Here is a 13,460-nt window from a genome sequence, read left to right as displayed (position 1 = left end):
TAGCGACCATGCTTAGGGGACCCCATGCTTTTTTAGATTGCAAATATTTGCATTTGAGGTGTTGTGCTCATATCATAAATCTTGTGGTTAGGGACGGGTTAGTTTGATTGTGTGTTAATGTGTTTGGTTGTAATCGTCTAATCGACAATTTCGGACTTTGTGCTTTAGTTTGATTGTGTGTTTGGTTGTAATAGACAATTTGGTTGTAAAACTCATGTTTTTTGAAGTATTTAACTTCAATTAAGTGTTTTTTGAATTATTTAACTTATTGCTCCATTTATGGAAAATGGGTTTAAACCCAAAACCCATGGGTTTAAACCCAGAAACCGTAAGTGTATGGGTTGAACCCAAGAAACCGAGAAACCGAGAAACCGCCCAAACCGATATCAGAAACCAAGAAACCGAACCGACCAGAAACCGATGCCATTGGGTTCTGAAAACCAGAAACCGATCATTTATGGGTTGGGTTGGGTTGGGGTCTAAAACCGACCCAAACCGACCCATGCACAACCCTACATTTAAGGGAGTTGTGAAAGATTGGTTGAAATCACTCCCTCCAGGATTCATCACTACTTGGGATAAAATGCATGAAGAATTTATTTATCAATTTTGTCCTCCCTCAAAAATAGCAAAATTTAAGAAAGCCATAGCTAATTTTGAGCAACAATCTGGAAAGTCACTTTATGAGGCATGGAAGAGATACAAAGGTCTACTAAAGAACTGCCCATACCATGATCTAAACAGTCAACAAGAAGTCTATATTTTCTATGATGGAGTGAATGTAACAACTATGCAGCTCCTTGATTCGCAAGGACCACTCACAAAGAAGCCACCCCTGGTGATAAAATAACTAATTGAAGAATTCTCTAAACACTCTAAAGGGATGGTGAATGCTATTTCGGATGACATGGCGGAAATGATGGAAAAATTAGAAAGCATGGATAGAAGAATGACTAAGATGGACCAATCCATCCATGCCATTAGAGTGGGATGTGAAAACTGTAGAGGGCCCCACCTTACTAAAGACCGTGACCTTGACGAGAACGGGAACTGGAAAGTGCAAGTGTGCTACTCAAGCGGTGACAGATATGATGATGATTGGCGCAAACCTAAGAAAGAATGGATACCTTATGATGAGTACAAGAAGGAAAAGGAGGAAAAGTATAAGCAAAAAGGAAGAGGTTTTTATCAAAAAGAGTAACCGGTGTAAGAAAAGAAGTTAGACTTTGAAGATATGCTTACGAGATTTGCAGCTGCATCCAAGAAATGGCACTACATCGATGTTGCAATTAAGGAGCGACAAAACTTAATGAAAGAGCACCAAATCATGATGAAATACCAAGCAACCTTCCTTAGGAACCAACAATCTTCCATTCTCAATATTGAAAAACAGTTGGGCCAACTTGCATTACAAATTAATGAGAGACGATCAGGTGGACTTCCTAGTAATATCGAAAACAATCCAAAAGGCGCACATATAAACATAGTGACAACTAGGAGTGGGAAGATTATAACTCCTCTGGAACCTATTTAGAAAGAAGATCCTAAGTTGGTGCAAGAGGAAGAAGCAGAAACTGAAAAAATCACCAATTCCCGATCTGACTCGCCAAGTCCCAGATATGGACTCGACGAGTCCCCTACCTGAACAGAAAAACAAACCTCATGTTAAGCCGTATCAGCCTCCACTGCCATTTCCAGCTCGATCCAGACAAGAAAAGCATGATGTTGATTACCAAAAGTTCCTGGAGCACATAAATTCCCTTCAAATCAATATGCCATTCATCGAGGCGGTTGCATAAATGCCTAAATATGTCAAATTCCTAAAGGAGCTTCTAACTAATAGAAAGAAGATGGAAGAGGTGAAGAAAGTGGTCTTAAATGAAAATTGTTCAGCTGCCATGTTGAACAAATTACCTAAGAAGAAGGGTGGTCCGGGAAGTTTGACATTACCTTGTCAATTCGGAAATCTAGCAACTATACAAGCATTGGCTGATTCAGGGGCAAGTGTTAATCTCATGCCATATTCCTTCTTCAAGAAATTAAATCTTCCGGAGCCTAGGCCAATTCGAATGACAATTCACTTAGCAAATAAAACGGTCACATTTCCAGGGGGAATATGCAAAGATTTATTGGTGAAAGTTGACAAGTTTGTGTTCCTCGCGGACTTCATAGTACTAGACATGGAAGCAGACCCTCAAGTCCCGATCATACTTGGAAGACCCTTCCTTAACACCGCAAGTGCTATAGTAGACATGCGAGATTCTAATCTTACCCTTTGGGTAGGAGACGATTCAGTTTCTTTTGGAGTTGATCAAGAAATGAAGCATGCAAGGTATAGTGACGACACGACATTCTCGGTTGATATGTTGGAAAAATTAATTGAAGAATGGAAAGAAGACAAACCAAACAAGTCCACTATTACCCTTGAAGATGAATTTGATATTGAAAGAGGCCTGATGGAGATAGAGAGATTGCTCGAGGAAGCTGAATATAATGAATTAATCAAAAGTGCTGAGAGCCCGACTCGCCGAGTAGCACCCACCGACTCGGCGAGTCCATTCGAAAAAACTCGACCAGTCACGAATTTAGCCTGGGACTCGACGAGTCCCCTCACTGAACTCGACGTGTTCAACATACAGAACACGAAATTTGAACTAAAAATCCTACTAGATCATCTGGAATATGCATTTCTTGAAGATGGCCAACACAAACCAGTAATTATAGCTTCTGATCTAGCTAAACATGAAAAACAGTAAGCAGGTGGCGCGTTTGCATCGACTATAGAAAGCTTAATGATGCTACATGCAAGGATCACTTCCTGTTGCCATTTATTGATCAAATTCTAGAAAGGCTTTTCGGTCATCTATACTATTGTTTTCTCGATGGCTTCTCGGGGTATTTTCAAATTCCAATTGACCCACAAGACCAAGAGAATATCACTTTTACATGCCCAAGTGGGACTTTGCATATAGACGCATGCCTTTTGGGTTATGCAATGCACCTGCTACATTCCAAAAGTGCATGATGGCTATCTTCCATGACATGATCGAGAAATTTATGGAGGTTCTCATGGATGATTTCTCGGTTTTCGGATCCTCTTTCGAAGATTGCTTATCCAACTTAGATCTAATGTTAGCAAGATACGAGAAGACAAACCTAGTACTAAACTGGGAAAAGTGCCACTTCATGGTAAAGGAAGGGATTGTCTTAGGACACAAGGTCTCAAGGTTGGGGATCGAGGTAGATAGAGAAAAAGTTGACACAATAGCCAAGTTACCACCTCCAACAAATGTAAAAGGGGTAAGGAGTTTTCTTGGCCATGCGGGGTTTTATTGTCGCTTCATTAAAGACTTCTCAAAGATCACTAGGCCTTTGACTCAGCTACTCTTGAAGGACGCTCCATTTGATTTCTCTAAAGAATGTCATGAAGCATTTCTATTATTAAAAGAAAGGTTGACTACTACTCCTATAATGATAGCCTCAAATTGGAATCTTCCTTTTGAGCTAATGTGTGATGCAAGCGACTACAGGATAGGAGCCGTTTTGGGACAAAGAATTGACAAACATTTTCAGCCTATATATTACGCAAGTAAAACTTTGAACCCAACTCGATAAAACTATACTACTACTGAGAAAGAGTTGCTAGCAGTGGTATATGCTTTCGATAAATTTCGACCCTATTTAGTCTTGTCCAAGACAATTGTTTTCACCGACCATTCTACCCTAAAATATCTATTTGCTAAACAAGATGCAAAGCTAAGATTGATACGTTGGGTCTTGCTTCTACAAGAATTTGATATTGAAATAAGAGATAAAAAGGAAATGGAGAACATGGCTGCCGATAATTTATCAAGATTAGATAACCCGCATTTGGAAGAATTAGAGGACAACAAGATGGGAGACGATTTTCCCAAAGAATATCTTTTGGTGATAGTAGGAGAGGTAGCATGGTTTGCGGATATAGCTAATTACTTAGCAACTGAATACATTCCAAAAGACTTAACCCAACAACAAAAGAAGAAATTCTTTTCAGAAATAAAGTATTACTTTTGGGATGAGACGTACCTTTTCCGAAGCTGTGTGGACGGGATGATATGAAGATGTGTGTTCGGGAAAGAGAGGACATCATGGAACACAATATACGGCTAAGAATATTTTTGATAGTGGTTTCTATTGGCCTACAATTTTCAAAGATGCTGCTCAATATGTCAAAGAATGTGATTCGTGCCAACAAACGGGGAACATATCATCCCGAAATGAGATGCTCCAAAATAATATTCAAGTTTGTGAGGTATTTGATATTTGGGGGATTGACTTTATGGGACCTTTCCCAATGTTAAATGGGAATAAATATATCCTAGTGGCAGTCGACTATGTATCTAAATGGGCAGAAGCACAAGCTTTACCTACTAATGATGCTCGAGTGGTGGTGCGTTTTCTTAAAAAGTGATTTTCAAGGTTTGGAGTTCCTAAAGCTCTTATTACTAACCGGGGCACTCACTTTGCAAATGATCAATTATCTAACATGTTAAAAAGATATGATGTACACCACAGGTTTTTGACATCCTATCATCCACAAACGAGTGGACAAATTGAAGTGACAAATCGGGCATTAAAAAGAATTTTGGAGAGATCTGTTGGAGGAAATAGAAAGGAGTGGTCGGATAAGCTTGATTATGCACTTTGGGCTTTTCGAACAGCTTTCAAAACACCTATTGGTACTACACCATATAGGTTAGTTTATGGAAAAAAATTGTCACTTGTCGGTTAAAATAGAGCATAAAGCATTTTAGGCTTTAAAGATGTGTAATTTTGAGTTGGCTGAACTTCATACCAACCAGTTGATGCAAATGAATGCCCTTGAAGAACTCAGAAATGAAGCATACTCAAATTCATTAATATACAAAGAGAAGACTAACAAATGGCATGACATGAGACTAAAGGGTAATAAGGACTTTCATGAAGGACAAAAGGTGCTACTCTTCAATTCAAGGTTAAAGCTTTTCCCGGGCAAGCTAAAAACAAGGTGGGATGGGACTTTTGTGGTTAAACAAGTTTTCTCATATGGAGCCATCGAGCTTATATCAAAAGATGGAACCCCTTTCAAGGTTAATGGGAATCGGTTGAAGATATATGAAGAAGGAATCCCAAAAGACAAAGGACTTGAAGAAGGGATAGATTTGGAAGAAAATACTGAAACGTAGCGCGGGAAGGAGTCCAGCTAACGACTCCTCAAAAAGAAGCGCTTCCGGGAGGCAACCCGATTTTAGAGTTTGCTTTCTTTTTACCTTTCTTTTTCATTTTATTTTCTTTTTTTTAGGATTTGTCTTTTTCAATCTTCTTCTTTGCATAAAATGATTGCTTGAGGGCAAGCAAAGCTCAAGTGTGGGGTATGGTGGCATAAAATTTAAGAACTCAAAATTTTTTCAAACAGAATCAAAAACTCGTCGAGTCCATTTACCTACTCGGCGAGTACATTTGAAAAATTGCGATATTTCGCAAATTCGCGTATCTACTCGGCGAGTAGGTACCCCTACTCGGTGAGTCCACGTATTAACCTGAAAAAAATATAAATAATTTTTACATTCTGTAAATTAGGGTTTTAACCCTAATAGTAAAAACACATTCTCATTCATCAGCCACAGCCGCTCGACGAGCAAGTTCTCTCTCAAGCTTTCATCTCCAATTTCTTGTGATTTCTTTCAATTTCCACCAAAAAGGTAACAATTTTCTGTTTAATCTTGTTATATTTTCAACCTTTGGTAGATTAATGACCATAATCTGTGAAAAATCGGATTTGGAGTTTACTTCAATTCTAGGGTTTTGATTTTTGGTCAAATTAAGTTGTTATAGACGAATTTTTTTTATGGATTTATGCTTAATAGACATACCTACACAAACCCATGGACTAATTTATAGATTTGGATGGCTGATTTTTCCCGATTTAGAGGATCAACTCGCACTGTTCATGCGACTCGCTGAATTTGTTCTTGGACTTGACGAGTCCATGATGCAGTTACCAGATTTCTTATATTTTAATGTTCTGTGGTATCTTGGTTTGTTCTGTTTTGTGTTGTTGTGAAAATAAATGTCAAGGAGAGGCTAGAGTTCAAGAGGAAGCGGTCATGGGGACATCCTATGGTTAAACTTCCCACAAATTACTTCAAAATCCTCATTAGCCTGTGCTAAGAACAACCTGGACACACTTAGGAGAAAGGAAATATATGTGCCTGATGAGATCAATTGGCATTGGATTGGCCAGGCGGGATTGGTGGAGGAATTGACCCCGTACTTGGTCAAAACTTTTGTGCATAATGGGGTGACAATCACTTGTGATAGGTGGAGTCGGCTGTTTAGAATCCAAGAACCAGTTTATCAAGAATTGTGCTGGGAATTTTTCTCTACCATCTCCTTTCGAGGTGGTAGTGATTACTACAATCCGGGTATCATTACTTTTTATCTTGGAGGGGAATTACGCCAGTGCAGTATAGCCGAGCTCGAATGGAGGTTAGGGATTTATGACCAACACATAATCATGTATGAAAATTTTGATTCCTTCCTTGGACACTACCACAAAGACCTGCCCGAGGAAGTGGTTGCTGCTACATGGTGGAACACTATCGTCAACTGGGTTTATATTCCTTCTTTTGCTCAAGAGGGAAGCATTCGTTCTCCCATTCACCGTTTGATCCACCGTCTTTTCACGAGCACCATCAATATGCGAAAGGACGATGACAAAGTCCCGACCTTCGACATTTTCTACTTGTAGAGTATCATTACCCCCGGCACGTTTTGCAATTTGCCTTATTGTTTGGTAAAATACTTGGCGGAAGGGGCAGTTAAAGAGAGGATCACCTCTAAAATTAATGGTGGATGTTTGTGACCAAATTGGCTAGGATATATGGGATCTTGGAACAAAGGGCCGCAAATGTGTTGACAATGATTCCTACACCTCCTTTTAGCATTACCTTGTATAGGAGGGCGAGGATTGTCGAGGATTATGGTGGTGGCCACATAGCTATCCCCAATGATGATGCAATATTAACGCTCAAGGAACCGGGTCGCGAGTCCGACCAAGGCACGAGCCGGTACGAGAAGACCCACCGGTAATTCCGGTGGATGACGAGCTGCCTATGGACTGGTACAATGTGGATTTGAGGAGGTACCATGATGATCTTGGTCATAGCATGAACTACCATCATGGGTCATTTGTCCATTTGTTTGAACAATTGAATCTTGCACCAAGACCCGGGCCGGAATATCCTTATGTGCAAAGTTAGGAAGAGAGGGTGAGTCAAAGGAGAAATCAAGTCGGAGGAAGCAAAGTTGGAGGGGATGAAGATGAAGATGAAGATTGATATCTTTTGATTTTGTTTATTTGGTTTTGTTAAAGACAATTGTTTTTATTTGTTTTTGTGTGTTTGGTTGATGTTTAAACTTTAAGTAGTTAGGATTAAGTAGGAATTTTTATTGTATTCCTATCCTATCATTTTTGTTTTGTTTTTGATCTTTTAGTTGAGGTTAAGGGATGCATCCAAGAGTCTAGAGTCAAACCTAACCAAGTAGGAAATTGAGTTTAGGTGAGAAAGAAATCGAAGTTTCGAGTCGTAATATGAGTCCGATTGAGAGAAAAGTTACTAAGTGATTATTTACTGAAGCAAAATGATGGAACATATTAGTCTAATATTCCCCACATACATCAGAAATGGACCTGGGCAGAATTCGTATTTTTTCCACTCAGCGGTCTACTCGCCGAGTACACTTTATGGACTCGACGAGTCCAAGTTAAAATCCACGACTTTTCTGCCAATTACACTACAACTCAGCGAGTTCCCATACCTACTCGACGCGTTGCTCGTTCTTCTACTATCAAGTTGATGATTTGATGACATTTGACACCGCAATTGGTTATATTCTTTGAAGATCATTTTCCGAGCATTTTCTGAGACTTTTCTTGCATAATTAGAGCTATACCACACAAGACGAATGACACCCAAGGCATGGATGAGTTGTTCCCATGTCTAAAGTCAATTGAAGATGGAGCTTCAGAGGAAGAACATCAACCTCACGACTACTATCCCAGGGGAGTTTGTTCCAATTCCCTCTTTACTTTTTTATTTTCTATATAATGCATAATATGCAATGAGAGCATTGCATAAATTAAGTGTGGGGTAGGGGGTTGATCATATTAGTTACATTAGAATCCTAATTTAGGTATAATTTTGAAATTTTTGCATTAAAATTTCTAGGATTAATTTAGAAAATTTTGGTAAAACAATTAAGATTCCATGCTAGTATTATGTTTGATGATTGCATGAAGACCCAAATGTTTAGTTGAGCCTATATAAGTTACAATGCATTTGTGTCCCCCTTTATTCTAGTGAAATCATGGGACAAAACAGACAAACTTGCTTAGTTTGAGGGATGGAATATGTTTAGCATCGTCTACTTGAAATGTATCCAGGAAAACTAATACTTTAACCAATAAAGGTTGAAGTTGAGCGCCCCTACTTAAGATTGTAGGTATTAAGTGAAAAAAAGTGAGTTACATGTGAGAAAAAAAAGAAAAAAAAAGAGAGAATTACAAGAAAAAGTTGTAAGAATTTTGGAGCAATCAAAGTAAAGATCAAAAGATCAAAGTTCAAAAGTTGAAGATACCAAAAATCAAACAACAAGGTGGTGAATTCAAAGAAATCAAATATCAAATTATCAAAGAAATGAAGAATTCTAAAGAGCTTTATAGTGGTATCAAAAAGTTGTAATTGTCTAGATTATGTATGTTTGGGCTGCTCAACCAAAAATACCTTGAGGTTAGGAAGTTTTCTGCGGATGGATTCAGAGGGATGCATAAAAAGAGCATTGTTCAAAAGAAGTGGGCGAGTGTTTATGAGGATTGTTAGTATTTAAAATTGAGGGGGTCCTTAGGAAAAATTTTAGACACAAATGCATGCGTTGTAGTCTTGGCATAATATCTGGGTTGGATTGGGATTATGTTATGTGATGCTAGTATGTTTAAAATTTAGTTTTGCTTGGGGGCAAGCAAAAGTCAAGTGTGGGGTATTTTGATATGGGCATATTTAGCTATATATTTCAATTAGAATTTTATTACTTTTTGGTTAATTTATTGCAATTTATGGACTAAAGGTACTTAATTATGTTTAACTTGTATTTTCAGTCTAAAAGATGAGCTCGGAAGCAAAAGGAAGCGGGAAATGCGAACGGGAACACGGGAATTGAAGAAAGAAGAAAAAAAGAAGAAAAGAGTCAAAATCCTGAAGGACTTGGCGAGTTGGACGTCTACTCGACGAGTCCACACAAATGTTCTTGAAGCAAATACAAAGTCCTTGTCGTATACGGATTCTTAAAGGGTACTCGACGATTCGTTTATCTACTCGGCGAGTAGCCCCTGTTTTCTAAAGTCTATAAATAGATGCCAAATGCCGAAACAAAAGCCCTCTATGGAATCCTTGGGGATTATTTTGCGACTAAAGGTGCTGCTGGAGCTTTGGAGTTCGTGGAGAAAACCATAACCTTCAATTTTAAGGAAATTAAAGGCAAATTTAGTATACTCTTTACTTTATCTCTTGTTTGAACCATGTGTGAACTACTAGATCTTGTTTTTGAGTTACTTTCTACTGTAATTATGATCTAAACCTTATATCTTCTGTTTAGGGTAGATAAATTTACAACTATGGCTTGATTTGTGGTTGGATTAATTGTTGATTGGTTAATTTTGTTTTATTACGCTTGTTAAAGAACCTTATGCATTAACCACAACTATTTTCTGTTAATTAACAAGTAATTAAGTTGCATGAACATCTCTTAATTGCTTATCTCATATGATTTATGTAAAAACATTGTTATGTGCCTAGGAATAGCGAATGTGAAACTAGGGTTAACTAGAAAATGGGTAAATTAATGTGTAAGCTTGTGTGATAAACCATCAACAAGAGGTTAATTGAATTAGTAATTTGATTAGCTAACTACAAGTCTTATTTAACCCAAACAAATAAACTAGGAAACTTATTAGTTTAATCACTTGATCACTACTTAAATTAATCTGCTTTCTAAGGATTGGTAATAGCGAATGTGAATCTAATCACTTTAATCGGTAGCCAATAACAATTAATCCATTGCACTTGCCATAAAATCAACCATAGGAGTAAATGAATCGAACCTAAACAAAAGTCTTCTTATCATTTAATTTAGTTGGTTTTTACTTGCTTGGTCTGTTAGTTACTTAATTAGCATATTAGTTAATTGTTTAAGTTTCTAGTCTTGCAAAACTAGAGAAACCCTTTTACTTTTATTACTTGTTTTAGTTAATTCTAGTCATTAGTTTAATTACCGTTTCCTGTGTTCGATACCCTACTTATTCAACTATACCACCAATTGATAGGTCCACTGCCTTTGTGTGTCTAAATTATATCTTAAAAGTAGGACTAAACCTAGTGCATTTATATATACATCACTTATTTTATCCTTAATTTATTATATTATCATAATTAAATATAAGGCACATAAATTCACCTAATTCATTCTTATTACTTCAAAACACGTTACAATAGTTGGCCTAGACTATTACATCGTCTTTAGTGCTTAGTCGAGAAACACGGGCATTACAATTCTCTCCCCCTTAGGATGATTTCGTCCTCGAAATCATACATCAGTAAACAAATGCGGATAGAGACTCATCATGCCACTCTCTATTTCCCAGGTGAGATTTGGCCCATTCGTATGTTTCCATCGCATAAACACTAATTCGAACATCTTACGTCGCAACTTCTTAGTCTTACGGTCAACAATTGCCTCGGGTTCTTCAATTAACCTCTTGCTTTCATCCAACCTTAATTCAAAATTTGGAATTATGTTAGGAACTTCTCTCGTGAACTTTCTCAAATAACACATGTGGAAAGTGTTATGAATACCATCTAGTTCTTCTGGTAGCTTATAAGCTTGGTTCCCAATCCTCTAAAGAACTTTAAATGGTCAAATAAACCTTGGACTCAACTTTCCCCGAACCACGTAACATACTCATCTTAATCGGACTCGATTCGATACGACCTACAGGGTCGGAATATCAATCATCTTCTTAGTCATTACCGAAATGATGGTAACGACATACTTGAACAAAAACGAAATCAATTACTAGCTTCTTGGTAACCTTGTGACTTTCCCTGATCCAAGTGTGAGTCCTGTGCTTCTGGTAGTATAGGCCTCTACTACTATTCACACCTACTCATACTTGTCCCAAGTATTGTCTCGCAATTTTCCAAGTCACCATTTAAAAATTTCACATAATCATTTGACACATCAGGTAACAAAACGAAGGTTTATATTATTTCTTGAAACGATTACAAAGATGTTCTAGTTTAACATACACTATGCCTCTTATAGGCTACACTACCAGATACTATCTGCATGGCTGCGTTATATCTTGATTTTTGGAACATATAGTCCTTACTCCTAATCCTTTGCATCTTCGCCTGCTTTATTAAGGATCATTGGGAATGCTTTTGCCTTTGGGTTCGGAGGTATGTTTAGCTTTGTAGCTCCTTTCCTCTTTGTGCAGTCTTGTTTGTAGTGCCCTTCTTCATTACATTCATAACACACCCTGTTATTGAATGTACATTCATTGGCGTAATGCCCATACTTTCCACATTTAAAACATGTCACCTCCGCACCACATTTTCCTACGTGTTTCTTCTTGCACTTATCGCACCACCTTGCTTCACTTCCTCCTCCTCCAAACTTCGGGAATTTTCTCTTCTCGTTGGACCCTGAAGTTCCTTCAAACTTTCTTTTCTCACCAACTTCAACCTTGCTGGCGACCCTTCCCTTAATCATATCTTCAACAGACTTAGCAGCCCAAATAGTTGCCTCCAGAGTAAGTGCCTGATGCACTGGCACCACATACTCCCATGGAAGTCCCTTTGCGTACTTGTCGATTTTTGTCAGCTCGTCTGGGACAATACGCAAAGCAAACTCCATTTTTCTATAAAGTTATTGGTGTATTCATCGATGGACACACTTCCCTTCTTCAATGTCAGAAATTGGTTCTCTAGCTTAAGCAGATTTTGGGCCGAGCAGTACTTGCGCTTGAAATGCAACAAGAACTCTGCCTAATTTAGTTGCAGTGGCTCATTAGGGTTTAGGGTCTTCCCCAGAGTGTTCCACCAGTGAACACTGCAAATATGGTTTGTAATTTTCCTTGGCAACCACATGTCATGAAGGATAATTCCATCTCCGAGATCCAATCCATTACTCCGACGGGATCTTCCTTTCCAGTGAAACTTGACGGCTTGCAAGTCATAAATTCTTTGTACTTGCATTCGTTTCTCTCGACTCCGTCCTCTTGGTTATTCCTCCTAACCACAAGTGGTTCAGTTTGACCAACATATCTACTGTAATTTCCTTCCTCTGAATAATCATCATTTAGTTCAGGTTGTTCAATAGGCATTGAAGGCTTATTCCTGTTGTTCAACAAAAATTGTCTCATTTCTTCCCTTTGTTCAGCCATCATAGTCTGAATCATGACTTGTACTCTAGCCATTGTCATTGGTTCTGGTGCAGCTCCTACTATCGGCACCTGCTCAATCACTTCGGGTTGAGGTTGCTGATTTCTATTCATGTTTCCAGCTCCACTTCTGGTTTTTGCCATTATGATCTATACACCAAATTAGGCGAATTTAGATCTTCATTCACGATAGATACATAATTTCTCCTTATCACTCCGAAACGTTTACATGCTAGTTCTAATATCGTAGTCATACGCTTAGAATCCTGAACACATAAGGTTTCCAGATCCGGTCGGCAACGGACCATAGATCCGAACAAATAATATCATATATGGCAAACATATAGCATTTAGCACATAAAAGCATTTTAGGCATCTTTCCTAAAATATACCAGTGCTCGTGTCTAAAATATGGTAGACACTCATCTCACAATCATCACCTAACATTCTAAGTTTAAGTCAAGAAATCCTACAAATTCTTAGTTCGTTTAAACTAATGCTCTAATACCAACTGTGACATCTCCAAATTTCTCAGCCAGAAAAGACCAATTTAGTTTATGCTTTTTTTAAAATAAAATCAGAGTAATCTTCCAATAGATGTTGTGGAATTTGTCCCCAAAAGAAAATTTGATAAAAAAAACTTATCAAAGCATTTCTTAAAGAAATGTATTTTCATTATATAAAAAAACCTCAGGATGTCATGTTCTGATACAGACCAAAAGCATAAACAGTATATTATAAGCTTTACAACAGTTATTTACATCCACTGGCCTATAATCCAAAAATCTCTCGTCATCATCCAACTATGTTCTTGTTCCACTACCTATAATATAAAAGCTGAGTGGGTTAGGCTTGGGAGTCTGGTGAGCATATAGGGTTTTCAACCCACAATAAATAAATTTATTCATTTTCATCAACCAACAATAAATTTATTAATTTCATC

The 13,460-nt window shown here is 37.9% G+C and overlaps 1 protein-coding gene and 1 non-coding gene across 2 annotated transcripts; one reads left to right on the top strand and one right to left on the bottom strand.

The window, feature by feature from the left end:
* Nucleotides 1-631: 631 nt before the first annotated feature.
* LOC145056057 (small nucleolar RNA R71) lies at nt 632-738 on the bottom strand. The gene has a single exon (XR_013685595.1). It is a non-coding gene; the product is annotated as a small nucleolar RNA R71 (small nucleolar RNA).
* A 1,061-nt stretch (nt 739-1,799) lies between these two features.
* On the top strand, nt 1,800-2,756 carry LOC145050340 (uncharacterized). The gene has a single exon (XM_078998608.1). The coding sequence runs from the start codon at nt 1,800-1,802 to the stop codon at nt 2,754-2,756; it is 957 nt and encodes a 318-aa protein (XP_078854734.1).
* The last annotated feature ends 10,704 nt before the right edge of the window (nt 2,757-13,460 follow it).

The sequence above is a fragment of the Lactuca serriola genome, chromosome 5 (genome assembly GCF_051521515.1).
Source record: "Lactuca serriola cultivar US96UC23 chromosome 5, Lser_US96UC23_V15, whole genome shotgun sequence".
Lineage (NCBI taxonomy): Eukaryota > Viridiplantae > Streptophyta > Magnoliopsida > Asterales > Asteraceae > Lactuca > Lactuca serriola.
This window is presented reverse-complemented; position numbering and strand designations above follow the sequence as displayed.

Excerpts from the sequence above, each read along its gene's own strand:
- LOC145050340 (XM_078998608.1), top strand. The coding sequence starts at position 1,800 with ATGCCTAAATATGTCAAATTCCTAAAGGAGCTTCTAACTAATAGAAAG.